This window comes from Vanessa cardui, chromosome 12 (assembly GCF_905220365.1).
Source record: "Vanessa cardui chromosome 12, ilVanCard2.1, whole genome shotgun sequence".
NCBI classification, from domain to species: domain Eukaryota; kingdom Metazoa; phylum Arthropoda; class Insecta; order Lepidoptera; family Nymphalidae; genus Vanessa; species Vanessa cardui.
In genome coordinates, this window is record NC_061134.1 from 269562 (window position 1) to 292757 (window position 23196).

Here is a 23196-nt window from a genome sequence, read left to right on the forward strand (position 1 = left end):
CGCAACTTGAAGATTAATTCTTTACATAAACATTGTTTTAATTAAATTTACGTGTTTTGTATTATTTATTGATTTGTTAAGTGTTATTTGTTACTTTGTTATTATTTTTTAATCAAAATCCGCACAATTTCAGGACGAGATATAAATTTTTTTATTAGGTTTTTTGACTAAAGTTATATGTTTTAAATGTTAATAAAAATGTAGCGGTCGCAAAGTGTTTTCTTTTAATTTCCTTGTCATAGCTCCGAAATGTTATTAGTCACATCAAACGCACGGCAGGAATGGTAGAAAAAAATAAGTTTTTACAAATTATGATATTAAGTTGAACGCGCATAAGAGCGTTCCTCGGTTTGGTTGGGTATTTCTGTTAAATTAAAAAATTGCCTCGCCTTAAGTCTGAGAAAGTTTCTAATTCGAAAACTGTAATTACAGACTCACTACTCCTTAAATCAGCATCACAGCACTACTATTATTAATAATGGGTAAAAAAAACAACAAACATTTGTTCAATTATGTTCTATATTATCAATATTGCTTATAAATAAATTTAATTATGAGACTGATTATGAAAACACTTTCATAACATTTACAATTCATAACAAATATAAAATTAATATCGTTTCTGAAAAGCTTACCAGTCAAAATCAACTAAAGTGACAGCTTAATGGTCGGTTGTCGCGTCACGGGATACCGGCCAATGTCCCTTCATCAAATCAATTTAACATTGACCACAAATTTGAAAAATAAATATGGAAATAGATTTTGTTTGTCATACAGAGGTCGGTTGCTTCTTTTTAACAATATACTTATCTATTTAATTTTCATAAATTTCCAAGTTTTTTTGTGTTTGCCGATTAATAAATATGCTATAAAACTATTAGTTAGTATACCTTTGTAATCGTGAATATTTTGATTTAATTGTATATAATTAACAAAATAGTTTGTTGATCCGGTTCTGCTTTGCTAATCTAATCTACACATATTGCGAGACGGTAGTTTTACATTCAATTTACATTTGTAAAATGTATGAGATTTAGTTGGATTTCCTGAATAAAATGTATATTTATGATTAATATATATGTAATAATTTGATTTTGTATATCTGTATAATGTTCCAATTGAATATTGAGTTTCAAATTTTGTACATGTAATTGAATTGAGTAGTGAAATTACCTACAAAATTTTGAAAGACTGTTTAATAATGTCAAATAGGTAGATGATATAAAGAATGAAAGAGCTACAAAACGTCTATTAAGGTGCGAGTATCGTACAAATATACAAATTATAATACACTGCCCTACTAACGGTTGCTAAGATTGTTTTGCTAATCATTAATGTTGTGAAGTAATGAAAAAAAAAATTGTCTAAAATAGACTATACGAAATAAGTTTTCAATGAAATCTTCACAGAGTGGTATGTAACTGATATTATCAATTAATCAATTGCAATCACTGTATATTATTTTCAATGTGCAAAGATCTCAGAGAGCTTAACTTTACACTGATCAACTTAATTTGTGCAGATTGCAATTGCACATATGTAAAGCTTTTTATTTTGTTAATTTCATTTCAATGTCAAATTGTCACATTATACTTATAATAACTATTTCCACTTTGTATATTTCACTTCAGTCTATAAAACATTAATGTATAAGATCATTATCTTAACCTATTGATGTAATTTAAAAACTAATCCTTCAACTATATTAATATATATAATTAATTTCCTATTAAGATGTGGGCGGCGCCTTAAAACGTGGCTGTCGGTAACAGTTAAAAGACAAAATACCTGTGGGTGTTACAGTTTTGGTTGCTATGATCGAGCAATCTGAATGTTAGGGTAGCAGGAAGACATTCAGAGCCACATAATCGAACACAGCAAAAAAGCCTGGTGTATTTAAATTGACATCCATCAGTTTTAAGTTAAAAGATTCAAATTCTTGCAAATTAATTGTTCAGACGTCGCATTCATTGCGACATAGACGACTGTCACCTAGCACCGTCCTCACCATAAGAAACATCACCACGGATCGACCCGGCCGGGCGCTCCCATTCGTCGCTCGCTTCACTTAACCCTACAGAAGACTCCCAGGCGGCGGGGAGCGCGGGGAGCGCGGCTCTACGAGGACAGGTTCTCAAACTTGACGTCGAACAGCGCCTCGCAGGCCGCCTTGGCCGCCAGCTTCCGCGCCTCCTTCTTGTTCTGAGCTGCAAACGAACGAAACGGTCAATAGGGGGCGGCGCCGGCGGAGAGTGCGCGGCCGGGCGACACGCACCGCGCCCGACGAAGGTCTGGCCGTCCACGTCGATGGCCATGGCGAACACGAGGTTGTGCTGGCGGTCGCCCTCGGGCGGCAGCTCGCGGTACTCCAGCTGCGAGCGCATGTACGTCAGCAGCATGCACGGGTGCATGGCGGCCGCGCCCGCCGGCAGCGCCTTCGTGCGCGCCGGCGCCGCCTCCGCCGCGCCCTCCGCCGCCTGCGAACGCCACGCCACGGTCACGGTCACGGTCACGATCACGACCACACTCCAAGCCCCCAGGGTACACTTACGGAGCTAGCCGGGCGCAGGTTGGGCACCTTGTGGCCCTCGTACTCCCACTCCGCGAACAGCTTGTGCAGCGCGTACGACGCCAGCTGGATCATGGGCAGCGACTCCTCCTCGCTCTCCCCCTCGCCCTCCGGGGGTTCCTCGCCCTCCTTAGCGCCTCCGCCTGCGCCCGTGCATGAGCCCGCAGTCGAGCCGGTGGTCGAGCCGTTCCCTGCGTATATTATTACAATGATATGTAGACATATGTGGTATATGTGGTATGACATACGTATGTAGGTGAGTCGAGATGGCCCAGTGGTTAGAACGCGTGCATCTTAACCGATGATTGCGGGTTCAAACCCAGGCAAGCACCGCTGTTTAATGTGCTTAATTTGCCTTTATAATTCATCTCGTGCTCAGCGGTGAAGGAAAACATCGTGAGGAAACCTGCATGTGACAAATTTCATAGAAATTCTGCCACATGTGCATTCCACCAACCCGCATTGGAACAGCGTGGTGGAATATGTTCCAAACCTTCTCATCAAAGGGAGAGGAGGCCTTTAGCCCAGCAGTGGAAATTTACAGGCTGTTGATGATGATGATGTAGAAATATGTAAAATATCTAATATCGTGCTAGCAGGCTAGCGTACCGTCGCGCGAGTCGGCCAGCAGGCGCGCCATGCGCTGCAGCATGAGGTCGCGGATGGCCTGCTCGGCCGCCGCGTTGCGCGCCGTCAGCTTGTTCTCGCCTGCGAGCGGGTATAATTATTCAGTGGTTCAGCCTCGAAACCAGAGACAGAGAGAATTTCACATTTATAATAATAGTATTGTACTGATTCCGTACGAAAACTTCTCGAACCCAGTATAACTTAGAACTAGTAGAACACTGTACTTCAGAGCAAGACAAATTTTATTAAAATAATCAACACTATGTACAAATCCGTGAGCGAAGTATCATCGCGATTCAATTCGATCCCAACGCCATCTAGTGAAACCATTGTTAAACATATCAAATGTTATTTCCTATTATATTGATATTTTGTGAAGGCGTTGAGTTCGAACCGATATTGAACAAGTATCAATATAAATAGTCCTACTACTATTATAAAGGCGAAAGTTTGTATGTATGTATGGATGTTTGTTACTCTTTCACGTAAAAACTACTGAATGGATTTGAATGAAACTTTACCACAATATAGCTTATACATCAGAATAACACATAGGCTACAATTTTTGAGGTTTCTAATGTGAGGTCGTAAAAAAACACATTTTTTGCGCTTACATTGCAAACGCTGACCGAATCCTACAAGATAGATCAAAACAATGTACTACAGTATTGTACAACTTAAAAAGGTCCACAAATAAGTCCGTGATGGTATATGTTTATCTCTTAGGAATAACCCACAATAACCATTTCTTATCCTTTACTTTGTACGAGAAATAATGGCTTATTTACGAAGCGATTTTAAGCGATTACTAGACTAGACGGGACGAACCTGAAGTCCACGCGAACGAAGTCGCGGGCAAAAGCTAGTATCAATATAAATAAGCTAATTAATTTAATTCCACGCAGGTCAGTTGTGTACCGCCTATGAGTATTATATTAGTATGATCTGAGTTAATAGATGTGGGTACCATAGCCCTTGTAGCTGTTCCCGTGCAGCGTGAGGTCTGCGCAGAAGCTGTGCGCGTTGGGGCGGTAGAACTGCGCGCCGCCGGACACCGCCTCCACTTTGAACTGCTGCTCGAGACATAACCAGGATTAGTGTACCATCCCCCAGGAATAACAACTTTCCTGTTCTAGGTAATGGCACTAAAATTCATCATGGATGAATGTGAAAATTGTACTATTGGTTCGAAAAGAACCCAATCCTCTGCTAATGGTCACTCATTCACCCTTCAAAGTGGAGTGGAGAAATTGACTAGTAATATGACGCTGTAAGAAATATTAAGTATTCCTTACATCATCAATGTGCCACCAACCTTGGGAACTAAGATGTTATATCTCTTGTGCCTGTAGTTACACTGGCTCACTCACCCTTCAGACCGGAACACAACAATACTGAGTACTGTTATTTGGCGGTAGAATAACTGATGAGTGGGTGGTAACCCAGACGGGCTTGCACAGAGCCCTACCACCAAGTAAATGTCCAATATTTCAAGAAAATTAATATTCAGGTCATGTTTATAAAATAATGAGCCGTCTAGTCCTATGTAATCTCCACTCCACTAAGTCACTCTGATGCAGCATTAACATGAATATAATCGTGGTACGCACGCTGGCGACTTGCTCCCCGGGCATGATCTCGTTGAGCACCATGAGCGCGTTCTTGGGCGTGAGCAGGCGGCGCAGGTTCTCGTTCTGGCGCCGGCGACGCTCCTTGTTCGAGATCTTCTTCACTGCAGGCAAGACGAAAACTTTAGTTAAACTATTCGAGAATATTATTCGCTTTAAGAAGTATATATTTTATATATATAAACTGGTACTGATGTATCACAGTGTGGAAACACACTGCGACAATAAATACATAAGGTTTATTTATCGCTATTCCTTCTTGATTGGTATTGGGGGTATCAACAACAAACAACAACAACAGCCTGTAAATTCCACTGCTGGGCTAAAAGCCTCCTCTCCCTTTGAGGAGAAAGGTTTGGAACATATTCCACCACGCTGTTCCAATGCGGGTTGGTGGAATACACATGTGGCAGAATTTCTATGAAATTTGTCACATGCAGGTTTCCTCACGATGTTTTCCTTCACCGCTGAGCATGAGATGAATTATAAAGACAAATTAAACACATGAATCAGCGGTGCTTGACTGGGTTTGAACCCGCAATCATCGGTTAAGATGCTCGCGTTCTAACCACTGGGCCATCTCAGCTCCTATATTGGGAGTATCAGTTTTGAGTAATTTTAATAATTTTTATTCCATAATAGTGAAAGATATACTCACCACCTTGTAGCTTGGATTTCATCCAGGGTGGCCGGGAAGGAGAATTGTCTCCACCAGAAGTATCCATCACCTCAGAATTCATCTCAGTATCTTGTTGCTTCGGTGGCGGCTGTTGTTCTTGTTGTTGCTGTTGTTGCTGCTGGTGCCAAGCAATTTATAAAATGTAAAGCAAATAATTATTATTATAAACACGCAAGAAGTTACAGACGTAATTTTATGCAATAAAACTTAACAATAGAAAACATAGACAGAATGACAGACAACAACACATCAATATTGTTTGGTCTATATTTTGCACGTGCATCATCATGCATCTGCCAACCAATATTAGTTTTTATTTTCACCATTGATAAGTAAGTGTATCACGAATCTTAGAAAAATTATTAAGTCAGAGTTAGGTTTGTGCATTAAAACTCATTTATTTAGTGTAAACAAGTTAAAGAGAGATTACTTACTGGTGGAGGAACGGGAAGTGGTACAGGGCGAGCTGTGTTGAAAGACTGACTCAATGGTGGCTATGATTGAAAGAAACTAATTATATACCTACAACAATTTAACATCTCATATTTTTTAATAATCATATTATTATTTAGTTTATAAAACATATTATACTCCAAAAGATTAATGGAATAAAGACATATACATATTTCATATAATAGTTATGTTGTACTATGCAACAGTTCTATCAATTCTTATATCTTTGTTCACAATATAACAATACTTCCTAAATATATATTATCACATTAACCACATTTTCAAAGTCCTGATAACAACTTAGCTGACATTAAACTACAGCTTTCCAATAATTCATAACAATGAATTATTATTTTAAAATTCAACCAATAATATCAAGGTAATTAATTGAATACAGGTTCAAGTTGTTTATGTATGTTAACATCTCATTTAATTGGAATTACAATATAAACTCAATGTATAAACATACACACACACACATAATTACATTACTTATCTTTTTGAAAAATTTGTTAAAAATTTCAGTTAAGTTATTATTAAGTAATTTCATAACATTGAGATTTCATGATCATAATTAAATAATGATTAAGATTTGTATTAATTATTATTAAATATAAAATTGTACTCACTGGCTTATTATACTGAACATTCGGAGACTGTTGGGGAAGTCCCATATGGTTGCTGTAGTTGCCTTGAGCTCTTCCCGTGTTCAACTGGCATCAGTTAGCTGAGTTGGCTATGTGCACCCACATTCACGAACTTATACTAACACACATACCTACCCTCTCACTCAACCATATTTTATGACTTGTTTTTTCAATAAACAAATGTAACAAATGGAAAGAAAACTAACCAATACAGTTTGGACTCATTCACACACCTTCCATAACGTAAAAATGAGTGCACAATAGCCATGTTACACCACATTCCTATTATGATCTTGACCCAATGAAATTATAGCATTGTAAATACTCACAAGCCTATCATTGGTGTAACAGTTTGTTACAATTCCAAAAGGTCTTCACATATTAGGAATCCAGATCAGCTTACTGACTAATTAAGTCTAGAGAACTCAGCATGTTCACGAAACTGCTTCTTCGTGACCATAATGATTTCTCAGCCTTTAGTCACTCTCTAAGAGGCTTACACCAAGTCCAGAAATGAACACCAAAGGCTGTACTTAAAAATATCGAATAACAAACAACAGTTGTAAACAGCGCTATTGGTGTAAGTCAGATACTGCAAGAGATGGGTAACATCATGTCCACACAACTCATACAATATATGCCTGAGGACATACAATGGCTTGGCACAGTTAGTGAGTAACTCGTGACTTTAGGGCCAGCGCCAGAGGTATCTAGGAGCCCGTCATATAGCTGTGATAATATATACTCTGTTATTCAAGGGAATAAAAGTTTAAAGTAAATGTAAATTCAACTTCAGAATTTCTCTCACCTCTCCTGGTGGTACGAATGGTCTTGGGGAATTGTAGCGGCCAGAATTTCGTGTTCCATCTGATATCACAAGAGAAAAACACATAATAGTAAATATTAAGCATGAAAGTTAAAATAATGTTAGACTTTGAAAAGCTACATAAATTTATAAAACTATAAATCTATAAGACATTACATTTTTACATACATTTGTTATACGACATTGTTATGGGCTTAAAATGTTTGTTTGTTTCGATTCCAATAAAAGACGCCGATGAAAATGTATTCTATTGAAAAAGCCGATAACCAATTACCAAATCAATCCAATCATTTAGTTGTCAAAATTGAAAGCACAGAGTGTTTACTGTAAAATACATTTTTGGTTTTGTCAAAAATTTAAAGGAACGCGCTAATTAAAAGCAAATATTGTTCAAATATTTGATAATACTAAGATATTATTGTAAATAAAAGAAGGATTTTTTTCAAACCATTCCTTCGTCCATTGGTAAAAGCTTATAAAAATCCTTTGAAGTTGTGGTTTTTCTTGGAGTAGGGTTCATCATTTATAATGCTATCGATGGTACATTATATTTTTTATGACAAAGGTAATTATGATTTAAGTGTTAATTATTTATCGTATATTTATTCATGTCATTTATCATAGTCATGGTTCTTTTTCTTTTCAAATAAGTTTACTCTATTTTCCATGTTCGTCCGTACATTATACATATTATGTGATGTACGTTTGTTATATGCACGATATGAGATATCTTTATTAAAAGCAAAGCATTTTTTAAGTATTTTTATTAGAAAATACTACAAAAGTATAATTTGAATATATCTGTACTGTGTTTATTAATTTAATTCACAATATTTAGTGACATTGGTGTCAAATGTCAAGTCAAATAGCAACAAGCGTCAATCAACGACAACGACATCGAAATTCCTTATGCCATTGGTCTCTCGCCTTTCACGAGAAAAAAGTTGTGATTTACATATAATAACGAGTTTTATAACTCGTTTTCTACTTTAAAATATCCTTAGATACTAAATACTTCGTTTTAATATAAATAACTGTTAAAATAAGTTGAAAAGTGATAATGGACAATGAAATTTATTAAATAATAAGTGCTGATTGATGTGTATCGAGTTTCAGGCCGTTTAAAACTAATTGGAAATGGTATGTGCCTTTATTAGTGTTTATTTATCTGTTCTGTCGATTATGAAATGTATGGTAGCTTTATTGCTTGCAAGAAGAAGGACCAATTAAAGTTTTAGTATAGCTTGAAAGTTGTTATAAAACAAATGGGACATTAGTCACCGATAATGTAAACATTGAGAATGTGTTAGTGTAAATAATAGATAAGGTGAAAACAAAGGTCCTTTCGATAATATCAAATAAAATCCATATTAAAATTTATCCAATTTCCCTACACAGTTGAAAAATACAATTTTCTTTTAAGGATATGACAACTTCAGTGTGATGTCGTCTGTTCATTGTGTGGTGGTATGGGAGTGGCAGCACGAAGGGCAGTGGCTACCCCACTCCCCTGGAGTTGCTCGCACTTTAGAGAGAGCTCACGCTAAGAAACTAACGAGAGTAGTACTGTCCGATGCAGAGCCAGCACTCAAAGGACACTATGTCAACCTACGTACACTTACTCAAAGTTCAGACACACCAGGTAAAAACTTCTAGTGAATTATATTTAATGAGATGAGTGTGTGTATTTGTTTGTTTGTGATGTTATTACTTATTTTATAATAGCTGTGCCCGCAACCTTGTATGCCTTTGAATTTATTAAAATTATATATTATTGTAGCCTAAGTTACTCAGTCAAAATTGGTTCAGCTGTTCCAGAGTTTAGCTGACAGACAGACAGACAGACAGACAAAAATTGTATATGTTATTTTGGTATACTGTGTATACATATGCATTGAGTAAAAAAGGTTTGTTTTAATATTACAAACAAATACTCCAATTTTATTGTATGTATAGATTGTGCCAATATTTAAGAAATGCATTATAAATTAAAATGAAAACATTAATTAAGTAATACCTAAATTGAACTACAAGAAACACCAAGCATTAAACTAAGTTTTAGAGTCTCCGAATAATAGATTGTGACTTTGAAATTTATAAGGAAACTAGCAACCCGCCCTGGCTTCACGAATCAGCAAAGCTGGTTCTGAGTGAGTTGTTTCAAAGATTTAAGCATACATAGAGATATAGGGACAGAGACTTTGTTTTATACTATTTAGTGACAGACTTGGATAAGGTCCCATTTTAGTGCTGTAATGTTAATGTTTCTTGCTTTATTGTATGTATTATTAACAAAGTGTATTATATTATAATCTATTGATGTGTATCAGGCGTAGGCGAGTGCGCGGTGCGTCGCTCGTGCTACAGCGTGCAGTCGCCGGGCGGCCGCGGCGCGCGCTGGGAGTGGGCGCGCCTCGCCGACCCGCCGCGCGCCGCCGAGCTGCGATACGACCCCCTGCCCATGGAGGTTGGTGGATTTTAATATAAAAAATCAAGTTGGTAGGGCATTGACAGCTTAACTTGAGGAGTTATTGCTTATATGTATATGTCGGATCGACAGCGACATCAGTACGATCGTCAGACATCATAGGGGCGTATTACTGGGTGATCGAGCAAAGAGGAAACCGCGAATACAGGAACACGTTAAGTCTACGTTTTTTAGTACTTAATACACTTAGTAGGAGTTCAGTATCACATTGTATCACACTTGGTAACGAAGCGAATGACAGTTCCTAGGATGGAGGTACTGATCTTCACGAGAGCGGAATCGTAAGTGAGTCGTCTCTGAGCGCCTCCACCGGGTAGGCTCCGTCGTAGCACGAAGTTTGTCGCGTCGTGACGTAACGACAGTGCTGCCGCCTCGCGGTAATCGTGCCGCGCTTCGTTACGCTAAGGAATTCATGACCGTCTCCGACATATATATGTAATATATGTTACTAATTAAAAATCTTGCGGCAGGTGCAATGCCGACTGGAGGATGCGTGGTCTCGCGGCGTGGACGCCGTGCAGTGGGAGGGCTGGGTGCTGTGCGTGTCCAGCATGACGGCGCGCGGGGGCGGCGCGGCGCCGCTGCGGCTGCTGCGCCGCGCCGCGCACCCGCCCTACCCGCTCACGCGCTCGCCCGCGCCGCCCGCGCCCCCCGCGCCGCTCGCCGCGCCGCCGCACGCGCCGCACGCGCCGCACTCGCAGCACGCGCCAGTTCCGCCCGAGCGTCCTTGTCTCGACGGTAAGCTTTGGATTCTTTTACTTGTACTTTGCGAGATCCCTTTGAGCTTGTGTCGACGTTAATATCATCTCTAATCTTAAGAGATTTACACTGGATGAAAATTAAAATTATATCATGTATCTTTTTATTTCAGCTAGGAGAGCCCGAATACCCCAGCAGCACACGGGTTCCAGTGTGCACTCAGTCCAATCGGTTCAGTCCATGCAGTCTGTGAAGTCAGCTAAATCCGTGCAGTCAGTAAAGTCTGCGCCGGCGCATACGCACTCGACGCGGGATTCGAGGGAAAGGAACGGAGCGCGAAGTGCCTCCCCGAAGGACAGGAAGCCAGGATTGGCTCGACAAATATTACATAATCTCAATATATTCAGTAAAAATATTTGATTTATTTCATAAGCAATGTGTAATTTCCACAACATATACCATGCATTTCATTCAAATTTAAAGGATTATATTTTATGAAATTAATTCTCGTTAGTAACAAAAAACGAGACAACAGACAATGAGACACATAGACACACAACATATAAAGAAAAAAAATTAGAGGCACAACATATTATGTGTATATATTTTAAAATATTTATGTGAGAACATTCACTAATAATGGATACGGCTATACGGTACACACATTTATGAAGCACGACTTCCTATAATCCTAATTTTCATTTCAATTACACAATCCGAAATCGATCCAGCATTTCAGGACTTGAGTTTCATATACAAGCTGCAATAAGTATAAAGAGTACTGTGGCGCGCAGGTAGCAGCAGGGCGGCGGCGGCGGCGGCGGCGGCGGAGCGCCACACGGACACGGAGAGCAGCAGCACGCGCTCGGCGCGGCGCCACAGCGTCGACACCGTGTCCACCTACCTCAGCCACGAGAGCAAGGACAGCCTGCAGGTGCGTGACCTCACAGCCGAGTAAAGTAGCTTCGACATACAACACAGGAAGTAACTTCGATGAACAGCGATGTTTTTTATTTAATTCCCTTAATTAATATTTTTTTTTATTTAAATTTTATTACTGATGACTGATAAATTCTTAAAGTTTTTTTATTTCGTTTCTATCAGCAAGCGGCGGTGGGGGAGCTGCTGAACTGCAGCGCGGGCAGCGACGATGTGTTCGAGGCGGCTGACTCCGGCCCGGACTTGCTGACTGCCTCCGACGACCGGAATATAGGTATCGCGAGCGACTGTGTGAACTACAAACACTTGGACTGACGCGGTCCTCCCCATAAGACTCTGTCGGAGTTTGTTTGAAAAATGAGTTGTTTATCTTTTGTCATTCTATATTTATCTCGATCTAATCAGCGAAACACTCGCCGACAGACTGCAAGCTCAGCGCCGAGCTGCACCAGCTGGCCGTGACGGCGGACCTGGAGCTCGACGGCGCCTCGGACGGCTCGGGCTCCGGCTCCGGCGACAGCGAGGACGAGGAGAGCATCTGGCGCTGGGTGTCGGACGTGTCGCGGCCGCAGTGGGGCGCGCTGTGCTGGGCGTGCGCGCGGCCGCTCGACCCGCACGACGCGCTGGCGCCGCACGACGCGCCCGCCGCGCCCGAGCCGCACGCCGCGCGCGCCGTGGCGCTGGCCGCCTGCCACCACGTGCTGCACCTGCGCTGCCTGCGCGAGCACCTGGAGCGCCTGCGCGCCGCCGGCGAGCGCCCCTACATCGCGTGCCTCGTGTGCGGCGCGCGGCACGGGCGGCGCGCGCGCCGGCGCCGCGCGGGCGAGCAGCCGCCCGGCTCCATGGCGTGGCGCCGCGAGCCGGGCGCGCTGCCGGGCCACCCGCACGCCGCGTCCATCCTCGTGACGTACGACTTCCGGTCGGGGCGGCAGGGCGCGCGCCACCCGCGGCCGGGCGCGCCCTACTACGCCGTGGGCTTCCCGCGCCACTCGCTGCTGCCCGACACGCCGCTGGGCCGGCAGGTGCTGGCGGCGCTGCGCGCGGCGTGGGAGCGGCGCGTGCTGTTCACGGTGAGCGCGTCGCAGACGACGGGGCGCGAGCACGTGGTGGCGTGGCGCGTGCCGCCGCCGCCCGCCGCGCCGCACCACTACCTGCCGCCGCACCCGCCGCGCCCGCTGCCCTCCGCGCTCACGCACCTCGCGCGCCTGCTGCGCGACTCCTCCGCCTGACCGCTCCGCCTGACCGCTCCGCCTCACCCGACAGTCATTGAGATAACCCGTTTCATATTTATATTTCTAAAAGATATTTTAATCTAAGAAATATGAGCTCCAATCGTATGTCATTTTGAAGAATTGTATTATTAGCCAACTTTTATAAAAAATCCTACTATTCTATTTTGCAAAAAAGACCTATTTTATACGGTTATGTTATGGTGCTAGTGCTACAAGAACGAACACATTTTTATATTCAATATTTATAAGTGTTTCACTTGTTTATTGACAGACAAAACATACCGAATGATATTAAAATAATAATTCACTTTTAAACCTAGGAGCACCAAAAATGTATCTATGTGTGTATAATATTTGCATCATAAGCAACGCAAGATTTTTCTTAATGAGTTGTAATTTTTAATATAGAAGAGTAGGTAACTAATTTATTCAGCCGTGTTTCTTGTCTACTATTCTGGAACGAAAACATAAAACTAAATTCTCAAAACTTTTCTTACTTAGCAAAAAATGTTTTAAATTTAATTTAATTTTATGGCACGTTTAATTTGCCGATACGTATGTTATTGTGGCTTTTTATTAAAAAAAATCACTATTTTTAAAAGCACTTTTTCAAACATAGTAGAATCCCCTATTACTCTGGCCTACTAAACAAATTGCGCGTAATTTGAGATTATGACGTCGTTATACTGAATTTTAAGTAAATATGTGTTCATTACAATGTTTTTATAACATGTACTTTGATTCTGATATTAATTCAAGTTAGTCAGTTGCATAATTATGTAACTCGCACTTGACACCCACAAGTGTGTACAGTAAATATTTATAAACTCAATATATTCTTACTCACTGGTCTACTTCTTAAAAATCAATTATTTTGATTTGATTGTGATGATTGAAGTCGTCGATAAATGGCCTGTTGCGTTTCCCTGATAAGAATTAGATGGAATCAACGCATGTAGGGCACAAAAGGAAACAGTCACGTGAGCACTATATGAGATGGCCTATCTGAACTTGGTCTAGAAACACGTAACGTAAAAGACTAAAATTATTTAAATATGTATTTTCTCGAATATTATAGATCTTTATGGCATTGATTATTTTATATTTTAATCAAAAAATGTATATGTTTTCTCTTCTATGTTGTACACAAATTAAGATAACATGACTCTTTTTATAATCTATATAATGTTGGTAATATTTTATAAATATTATGCATGACAATTAGGTATATGACATTCCATAAACAACGACTGTTAAGATATATTACTATCTCAAATTATTACATGTATGCATTGTTTGTATTGCACTATGACTTTACAAAATTTGCATTGAAATATGACATTTTACATGACATTTAATTTTAGAAATGTATATGAGAGCCATATGTTTGTATTGTGTATTAGTATTACTTTAAAACAAATTGTAAAATTTATTATGTATATAATCATATAAATTTAGATAAATTTTAGTATAGTTTCAAATTGTTATTAAATTTGAAAAGGAAACAGCATTCCAATTATATGTAATTCATTTATTATATTAAATGCCTTATGTCGATGGATTAAGGTTTACTTTGATTAAGTTTTCGATGTGTTAAATGTAACTGTGGTCTTCCGAACATACTCTCAAAACATATTTGTTATATTTTTATATTTAAGACTGATAAAGATATCTAAGATCGTAGGTTTTACATAAATGACAATTATTTAAATATTTACATGTTATATTAGAATAAATCTTGCCAGTAAGTGCCTCTGATAATGCATTGTATATAAATATACACTTGTAAGTTTGTCTTCCTTTACGAACAGATCTTCCGTTTAAAGCTTTATGAAGATTATTTTTATCGATTTAAGATATTAGCATCAGTAACATAGAATATAAGTCGTTGAATGATTAATAAGTCGATACAATTGGTGTAGTATGAGGCAGCCAGAATATCACAAAATAAGATTTTTTTTATTGTATTGTAAGCCGACTACGCCAATTGCTGCCGCTTTTTCAAATAACATTTAGCTAATAAAGTTACATAAAAATGAATAATTGGTCTTTTATTCGTGTGTTAATAAATTCCGATATACATTGCTATCCCCCTGGACTTTTTATTTAAATAACTATTCAATTGGTTTCAATAGTATAAAAAAATATTTCTAAATTGAATTGTCATGATTAGTTTTATTTGTCGAGGCATGTTATCTGTAGTCAAATGATTCGGCGTGCATTTGAAATAACGTAACAATGGAAGTTCAATATTTAAAACAACGTGTATTGTAAGCCCATAATCAATAGTACAGAACGAAATATATACAAACGCCTTATCTCCTACGAATGCTTCGAGATAACTTTTGGAATAATGAGGACCTTATTCGTAACTGCTCAAGGTTCTATTTCGTCAAAGCAATTGCACACAATTTCCTATTTATGAAACAATAAATAGAAGACAAAGATCAATAAAATTATCTTATAAATAAATTCTGCATTGTATAAAACCTGTGTAGTGGATAGGTTTTCTTCAAAGAAGTCTCGAGAAATCCATAATGGAGTACTGTGCTCAAAGTGCTAAGAGTCTCGACGACCTTTTGAGTGCGAAGCAATTGCAACATTTATTGGATAGGCTTGCCAAACCTGGAGCTCAGCTTGTGAGCTATGATCTCAAATCAGCCACCCAGGGTATCGCCGGGTTCCTCGGGGATCACTTGAGGCTGACGCTTCACGTGAAGGAGGAATTTGTAAGGAAGATACACTTGTTCGTTAAAACTTTGCCCATGGGTAACCAGCCGAAGGCTGAATTTATTACCCAAAATCAGTTTAATAAGAGGGAAGCTTTAATGTTCAAACTGTTCGAAGAAATGGGGGGAGCTGAGGGTAAGTCATGTAAAGCTTTGTTAGGACATCTTCACGTGTAGCATCTGTGTGTGTCACATATATGCTCCATTTATAATTGAAAAGCTAAAACGGATTCGTTTCCTCCCCAGCGTCCTTTCAATTTGGAATGTTGTCCGTAACTTATGTATATATATCTGAGAGACAGGCTGACGAATTTTCCACCTGGTGGTAAATCGTATGGTCACAACCGCTAAAGACATTGACGCTACATTTAATCACCCACTTACGCCGTCACTAAACTTTAAATCTAAAATTATGTCATTTTCGCCTGTAACTACACTCACTAGCTTACCCTTGAAACTAAACACAACAGTGCTATCACTGTTGTGTTTAGTTTCTTTTTAGTTTTAGTTTAGCTAAGTTAATTGCAGAAAGCTCTTACTCCAATTTTATTCAAGTAACATTTGCCCTCATTCCAAGTTAAAGGGATGTTACACGAATCACATATTTTAAGGGATAATCCAGTAGAGTTTCGAAATTATTGAGCCTGTTTTTATAAAAAGTAAGAAATATAAAACCTTTACCAACAAAGTAACAACAGATAGATAGAGATAAAGAGATTTCATCACTTTTATAAACCCTTTCAGTTGATCCATTTTTGCCTGTCAGTTAATTAAAGCATGCTCGTGTAGTAAAAATACAAAAATCGTTATGTTTTATTACAGATCCGAACCCTTGGCGGCCTAAAGCTTATATTTACACTGAAAACATATTAGTAATGCCCGACCTTTGCGCGGAAGGATACAGATCATTTCCTGCTAAGAAATATTTAGATAAGAACCATGTTTTAGTCACCGTTACATCCATCGCTCGCTTTCACGCAGCCTTCTTCAACTATATTACAAGGAAAACTGCCATTGAACAGCGATCGTACCACTTTCTAGATGATTGTAGTAATGTTATGACTGAACCGATATTTATCGACTCGCCGTGGTTACACACTGCTGCAAAATTGACGAGCAACTTCCTCAAAGAACTGTCAAAAAATTCTAAAACTTATCCAGAAGATTTGGAGGAACGGTTAGTGGAATTTTATATTAAGGCATGTGATAGTTTAAAAGTATACGAAGACACCTTAAATGTCATCATACACAAGGATTTGTGGATGAACAACATCTTGTTTCGTTATAACGGAGATCTCGTCACAAATGCTGTGATTATAGATTATCAGTGTACGCGTTTTGCTCCACCGGCCTTCGATGTCATGGCGTTTTTATACCTAACTACATCGAGAAGATTTCGCGAATGTTACGAAAGTGAAGTATTGCGACATTATTACTCCGTTTTTTTGGAATCCCTAGATAATGATTCAAGACAAAGGTTGGACAGCTTTAATTATAATCTTGATAGTTTCCTGGATTGGTGCGAGAAGGCAAGAATGTTTGGTATGGTGGAAGCAGCTACTATATTTCCTTACATTCTAATGGATCCGGTTATAGCGCAGAAGACCTTCGATAATCCCGAGACTTACATGGAATATTTGGTAGAAGACCGATCTGATCCAGTAATAGAACATGCTAGAGAAAACGATTCCTATAGAACCAAACAATTGGAACTTTACGAAGAATTAGTTGAAAAATACATTTAATGAATTAATATACCAAAATAAATTAATGTATATATTATGTCACTTACTCTGGAGTTGGTAGGTTCCATCCAGTAATAGTATTAGCTTTGTTGTGAAGATTACACTTAGATACTTATTGATTGTCATATTAAAAAACTACCAACAATGAAATAAAAATACCCTAATTGGAGAAGTATCCACGAAAGAAACTCAGTGGCTTTTTATGTCAATTTGTGATTGTTTAGTTCGATATACCTATGTACATTGTTTTGTACAATATCCCATGCACCTTATAAATGTTTTGACTTCAGTGTGCAATAAAAAGCATTTGATTTGAACATAATGAGTAATTTATATAAATAATATTAATATTGTTGATTTACTCATGTTGACATAAAACGTGTTTCAGTTCAAGTCGACCATGTAAGCTTAAATCCATTTTTGGTTCTACACCTTGCAATAATGCTAATGAGTTGCAAGTGACAAAAATATATAAATTTTATGTGTGCAACATTTTTACCCGTTAATAAATAAGTCAATGTCAGTCGTATAAAATCTATACATATAATGAAATTTGTGTGTCTGTTTGTAATATTAAAATAGCCCTTTTTTACTCTTAATGTATACACGGTACATACCTATACCAAAATATTTTTTTTTACAATTTTCTTCTGCCTGTCTGTCTATTTGTTCCGGCTAATCTATGGAACGGCTGGACCGATTTTGACGGGACTTTCACTGGCAGATAACTGATATAATAGGGAGTTACTTAGGCTATAATATTTTGTTTTTGATAAATTTAAACGCGTACAAGGTCGCGGGCACAGCTAGTAATAAAATAAAAACGGATTTATAAAAAAAACGGCGGTATAGCACTCCGATTTTTCTGTTTCTGTTCTTAGTAATTTGACATACAATAAAAACATTTTAAGGTAAGTTACGATAAGGATTTTAATAAATAAATTAGTAATTATATAGTGTTTTTTTTTGTATTAAGTCTGTTTTTAGAATTAGTTGGTATTTTTAAAGCATTATTGACACCATTAAACATACATTTGATATTATTAATATTATTAATTTCACTGATATTACAAATACATAATGTAAAAAAGAAAGCGACTTTTTAAATTTTGACTAACACGCATAGTTCCTACAGCATCCTTCTACGGAAAGACTTTGTTATTAAATAGTTGAGAATCCAACTGAAACTGCATGTGCATGTTTTGGATGCAATTGTAATAAAGAATATGTATTTAAACCGTTTGTCTAGCGGTAAGTGTAAATTGTTAAATTACACATTTGAATTCACAACAGTCATTGTATATAAGAAGTTCGCTATGAAACAACACTCCCACGTCTAAAAGCACCTAACGCTCAGTGGCGTAGCTATCATATATCAAAGCAGTACAGTCTACCAGGGCCCTAAAATAAAGGGGGCCTAGGAATGAAATGATAACTAATTGTTGGTATACGATATCATTGATTTTTCTTAATTTCTGTTTTGAAAAATGTACAACTATATTTATGTATTTCGGATTGGCTAGAAATTTCAATGCACTTTTTAACGGACTTTATCCGCCAGTTATGTACGTTACTAGTAACGCTCCTGCTCCCGCCATTCATCAGGTCCTATCAAAATGGCAAAGACAGTGAATCTTTTAAAAACATACTTGTGAAACTAATTATAACGTTTCCTGAATGTTATCATTCAGATTGGGCATCGCTGTCTAAAACATTGGTCAGGGGAAATTATAATCACATATCGAAATATAAATATATCGTGTTTATATAAATGAAGGTGTGTTGCCAAACAGCACAAATGTGTTAGTTGCGGACCATCTGTTGGCTCGGATCTGTGTCGCGGACGTGTCACGATTGCGTCCATATCTGGCTGTAAGGCATCTAGCCGGCTATCTGTGCTGACATTTACTTCAAGCTTATCTGATTTTTAGGGACTGAATAACCTTCGATGGATATACGTCTGGGTGGTATTACATTGGTTTTAACCGATTGCGACCATATAACATATATGATAACAATGTATGTTTGGGATTGAAGAGCAGCGAACGATTATATCATCTTATAAACTCACTTTCGGTATAATGAGTTTCAAGTTTTCAGTTTTAATACTTGTTGTATTCCAGGTAGGATGTATTATATAGGTACATATGGTATGAATGTGTGTATTTAACTAACATGATGTTGTTTTTAGATGATGAAAAAGAGTACCTACATAATGACTCTTTCGCCGGTTCTTATGGGTAGAATCTGCTTTCCAAACAGATGGTAGCTTCGCTTAACATAGTTGTTAAATGACGATCCAAAAGTGCTCGTAAAAACTTACTTGAATAAAGTATATTTTGATTTTAAGTAAAATCTTATTATATAAGTATAAACCTCATTATAACTTATTGGCTGAAGGGACGGGATTTTTGTTCATTTTACTATAAATAATACTCGAATAAAAATCAGTTTCAAATATATACTTACTTATTAATTATAACTATTGTTTATTGTATGTAAACTTATGTGTAGGTACTTAGTATTCAAAACAATTAAGGATAATCAACTAAGGTTGTATTATTGTAATATTTTAGAGGCCTTTATACATTTACTAGCGACCCGCCTCGGTTTCGCACGGGTGCAATATTGATACTAAATGTACAACAGAATTTGTTTATTTACGACATCACATTAGAAACTTCTAAAATTATCAGTGTTTCTATACTAAATTGTCAATGTATTATATACAAAAACCGTCCTCTTGAATTACTCTATCTATTAAAAAAAAGCCGCATCAAAATCCGTTGCGTAGTTTTAAAGATTTAAGCATACATAGGGATATAGGGACAGAAAAAGCGACTTTGTTTTATACTACGTAATGATCTAGCTAAGAATGTGTTATTAAATATAAAGTATTTAATGCAATTCCATATAGTAGCCGTACAATAAAACTATTCATCAAAGAATACTCGATATGATTCATGGAGAGCAAGCGTCAATCAATGAGGCATTTGGTAATAATTATATTTAGCATACACAAGTGAAATAAATTAAAAAAAAAAACAAAGAATATAAATTCTTCAAACTTTTTGCTAATAAATCAAAAATAGTTCTAATTTCGAATTTATCTTAACATTCATAAATCACCGAATCATACATATTGAAGTAAATTACTTACTCAGTTGAGCTTACAAATCCAAATAAAACACAGATAACACTTATAATAAATTATAAAGTCGCAACAATATCGACCTTACACTCCGCGCCCAAAAAGAAAAATTAATGGCGGTCTAATTCAATTTCGCGCGCTTTTGCTTTTTTTTTTAAATTTGTTCTAGCCAGTTACATGGATAAAGGAATCTCTTAAAAATATATTATTATTATTTATAAGAATAGGCTATTTGACAATGCGAAAAATAAATTGTGAATTATTGTAATCGGTGTATATTATGAGTTTAATAATGGTTATTTACTAACGAAAGTTGATAATAATACTTAATTTATTCAAAATGTATATATAAAAATGCATTTTTTCAAATGTTTGTCACGTGACACAAAACGCTCCTGATTGGCCGGGCTTATGAGGAAGTCACTTCACTTTCTTGTAAACTTTGCTTTTCTACTATATGTGCCACAGCGCCATATTGTCCAAGTAGCGTTTTTGCGCGCTATTTATAAATGGAATTTTTAATATGAAAGTTTTCGGCAAATATGTACTAGAAATAAAAAGACAACTTTTACAGGGTTCCTTAACTTCTACTAAATAATATAAAATGGATTTTAAAAACCAGTCAAATAGCCTATTGTATCGATGTCTCTTTTTAAGGTATTATTAGTATTCTTACCTATATACTTCTCGCATTACGCTAATGCTAAGGGTTAAGGTTGCTAGGGGTAGGGATAAAAATAGCCATCGGGATCAGGATCGAACCTGCGAATTTTTTCACGACCAATTATCTTGAAAACCATTGCGCTTTTGACACCTATTTTAAGTTTTAAGCATGGGAGTAGTTCATAATCACATAATTTTGCAATATTGTGCAATAAATAATCTATTTTAACTGAACAGCTTGTACGAATAGAAGTAAAAATAAAAAAAGTGTGTAGCAGTGCTGAGTTAGAATTGCGCTTCTCATTTTTCATTTTCTTCAGAGTATTTATGAGGATGCGGTAAATGGATTTAGGGACTTAGCGATCCTTGAAGGCTGTCCACATAACCAGTAGCGTGCTCAGTCTGCGTAACGCGACAGACGCTTGACACACTTGTACATATACAGATATTTACAAGTAGGTACCGCGTACACAACGAGATAATACGAAATCAAAATTATACGAGGATCAATATTTGTACCCAAACCTCCAATAAATTAAGTAGTTGTATATTTGTCTCCGATAATTAATTAAAAATGAATATATCGAAAACTTTCAAACTCTTGTAATCATGGTCATGACGAAACTTCAAAAACATCAGCATGTATGTACGAGCGGCATATCGGAGAACATACACTTTGAATCATGGGGGCGCAAAAATTTATAATAAAATAAAAATTTACTATTATGTAAACAACCTTAAGACTTATTGTTTGGTGATGCAAGTCCGTCTGGGTAGGTAGGGTAGGTTAAACTAACTCATCAGATATTCCACAACTATGCAACAACGCTTAGTATTATTGTGTTCGAATTTCGAATCCAAACCCCCTACAAAAAAATAAACATACGGCGAAAAGACAAGGTCTGTGTAGTTCCACGAGCACGTACTACCTTTAGTAAAAGGTTTTTCCATTACCTAGGGCCATCCCTTTACAATAGGATCAATAAGGATTGTCCAATACACGACTTATCCTACCATAATTGCAAGAAAAGTGCACGTACATTTCTTTCACACATGACCTATAACGAAACTGAGAAATACCTAACCAAGTATAATTAAAGGAAAAAGCATCCACTCCAAGACCTAGACACACACACACACCCACACCCACACCCACACACACACACACACACAAACACTTAAATAAATAACTGTAGAACATATAATATTGTTAATTTTTCTCTTTATTTTTTTATTTTTTTTTGTAAATCTTTATAACGTGTATAATTTTATACTTTATAAATGTGTTTGCATGTTGTACAAAATGTTTATGAAACACCCAAAGAAGGGAAAGGGACTGTTACTCCTTAATACAGATTATTTTATAACCTAGCGAGGAGTACAGTACTACACCCAACTGATTGAAATTAGATACAATTGTACAAATCAATTATAAAACTATAAACCACTCTGTTCAATCTCTTTTTAATGAATAAAGATTTATTATTATTATTATTTTCGGAAATTTTGTTTTTCTCAGCCTTTAAGCTGGTGTAAACTACATTCACGGATATAAATCAAGTGAATGCAGTATGTGGTGTGTGTTATTTATGTATGTAATATTTATGTGTAGTAATTATGTTGTGTCAGTCTCTTCTAATTGCATGAACTTTCTTACTATTCTACATGTGTTCAAAATAGCAGCCTTCTGTATTGGGATATAAAGGGACTCATTTAGATCTAATAATTTCAGACTATGGAGGAGATGGTTTGGGACGACACCTGTTGTGGAGATAACTATAGGGATGATGTAGACTTTTTCTTGTTTCCAGATTCTCGTGACTTCTTCCTTGAGCTCATTATATTTATTTATTTTTTCAGCGATAGTTTTCTGTAGATTGTGTGTATTGGGTACTGCTATGTCTATAAGGTAAGTGACTTTATTGATTTTGTCCTGTAGAGTTATATCTGGTCTGTTATAGTGAATGGTCTTATCCGTAAGAATGCCTCGATCGTAATAAATTTTGTGTGTGGCATTTTCTAAAATTGTTTGTGGTGTGTATTTGTAATATGGCGTTTTTGTGTTTTGTATAAGTTTGTGTTTGAGTGCTAGTTTTTGATGAACGATATTGCTTACTTGGT

General features: G+C 37.4%; 3 protein-coding genes across 7 annotated transcripts; 2 read left to right on the forward strand and 1 right to left on the reverse strand.

The window, feature by feature from the left end:
- Nucleotides 1-501: 501 nt before the first annotated feature.
- Nucleotides 502-7766, reverse strand: LOC124534031 (double-stranded RNA-specific editase B2). 5 transcript variants are annotated; one of them, XM_047109658.1, is made up of 11 exons: nucleotides 7598-7764; nucleotides 7412-7470; nucleotides 6586-6669; nucleotides 5938-5997; nucleotides 5483-5621; nucleotides 4807-4928; nucleotides 4164-4269; nucleotides 3179-3277; nucleotides 2552-2760; nucleotides 2276-2477; nucleotides 502-2207 (listed from the first exon to the last, which is right to left on the reverse strand). In XM_047109658.1, exons 1-11 carry the CDS (start codon nucleotides 7611-7613, stop codon nucleotides 2119-2121), a joined length of 1185 nt encoding a protein of 394 aa, XP_046965614.1. In that variant the 5' UTR covers nucleotides 7614-7764; the 3' UTR covers nucleotides 502-2118. The 5 variants fall into 5 exon arrangements, with proteins under 5 accessions (XP_046965614.1, XP_046965616.1, XP_046965619.1 ...); XM_047109660.1 differs by having other exon boundaries at nucleotides 5483-5618; nucleotides 7598-7761; XM_047109663.1 differs by having other exon boundaries at nucleotides 7704-7758.
- A 454-nt stretch (nucleotides 7767-8220) lies between these two features.
- On the forward strand, nucleotides 8221-14827 carry LOC124534030 (protein deltex). Its single transcript, XM_047109657.1, has 8 exons — nucleotides 8221-8569; nucleotides 8853-9071; nucleotides 9760-9896; nucleotides 10388-10655; nucleotides 10789-11022; nucleotides 11411-11550; nucleotides 11721-11829; nucleotides 11979-14827. The coding sequence occupies exons 2-8, from the start codon at nucleotides 8873-8875 to the stop codon at nucleotides 12782-12784; spliced, it is 1893 nt and encodes a 630-aa protein (XP_046965613.1). The 5' UTR covers nucleotides 8221-8569; nucleotides 8853-8872; the 3' UTR covers nucleotides 12785-14827.
- Nucleotides 14828-15298: 471 nt separating this feature from the next.
- LOC124534032 lies at nucleotides 15299-17311 on the forward strand. Its single transcript, XM_047109664.1, has 2 exons — nucleotides 15299-15652; nucleotides 16339-17311. Exons 1-2 carry the CDS (start codon nucleotides 15325-15327, stop codon nucleotides 17259-17261), a joined length of 1251 nt encoding a protein of 416 aa, XP_046965620.1. The 5' UTR covers nucleotides 15299-15324; the 3' UTR covers nucleotides 17262-17311.
- The last annotated feature ends 5885 nt before the right edge of the window (nucleotides 17312-23196 follow it).

What these genes read in the sequence shown, in the direction of transcription:
- LOC124534030 (XM_047109657.1), top strand. Translation starts at nt 8,873, where the DNA reads ATGTCGTCTGTTCATTGTGTGGTGGTATGGGAGTGGCAGCACGAAGGG. An exon ending in TCAAAGTTCAGACACACCAG is followed by an intron (nt 9,072 to 9,759) that starts GTAAAAACTTCT and finishes GATGTGTATCAG; the next exon opens with GCGTAGGCGAGTGCGCGGTG. An exon ending in AGAGCAAGGACAGCCTGCAG is followed by an intron (nt 11,551 to 11,720) that starts GTGCGTGACCTC and finishes CGTTTCTATCAG; the next exon opens with CAAGCGGCGGTGGGGGAGCT.
- LOC124534031 (XM_047109658.1), bottom strand. An exon ending in CATTCGTACCACCAGGAGAG is followed by an intron (nt 6,670 to 7,411) that starts GTGAGAGAAATT and finishes AACTGATGCCAG; the next exon opens with TTGAACACGGGAAGAGCTCA. An exon ending in GAACAGCTACAAGGGCTATG is followed by an intron (nt 3,278 to 4,163) that starts GTACCCACATCT and finishes ACCCGCTCGCAG; the next exon opens with GCGAGAACAAGCTGACGGCG.
- LOC124534032 (XM_047109664.1), top strand. Translation starts at nt 15,325, where the DNA reads ATGGAGTACTGTGCTCAAAGTGCTAAGAGTCTCGACGACCTTTTGAGT. An exon ending in AGAAATGGGGGGAGCTGAGG is followed by an intron (nt 15,653 to 16,338) that starts GTAAGTCATGTA and finishes GTTTTATTACAG; the next exon opens with ATCCGAACCCTTGGCGGCCT.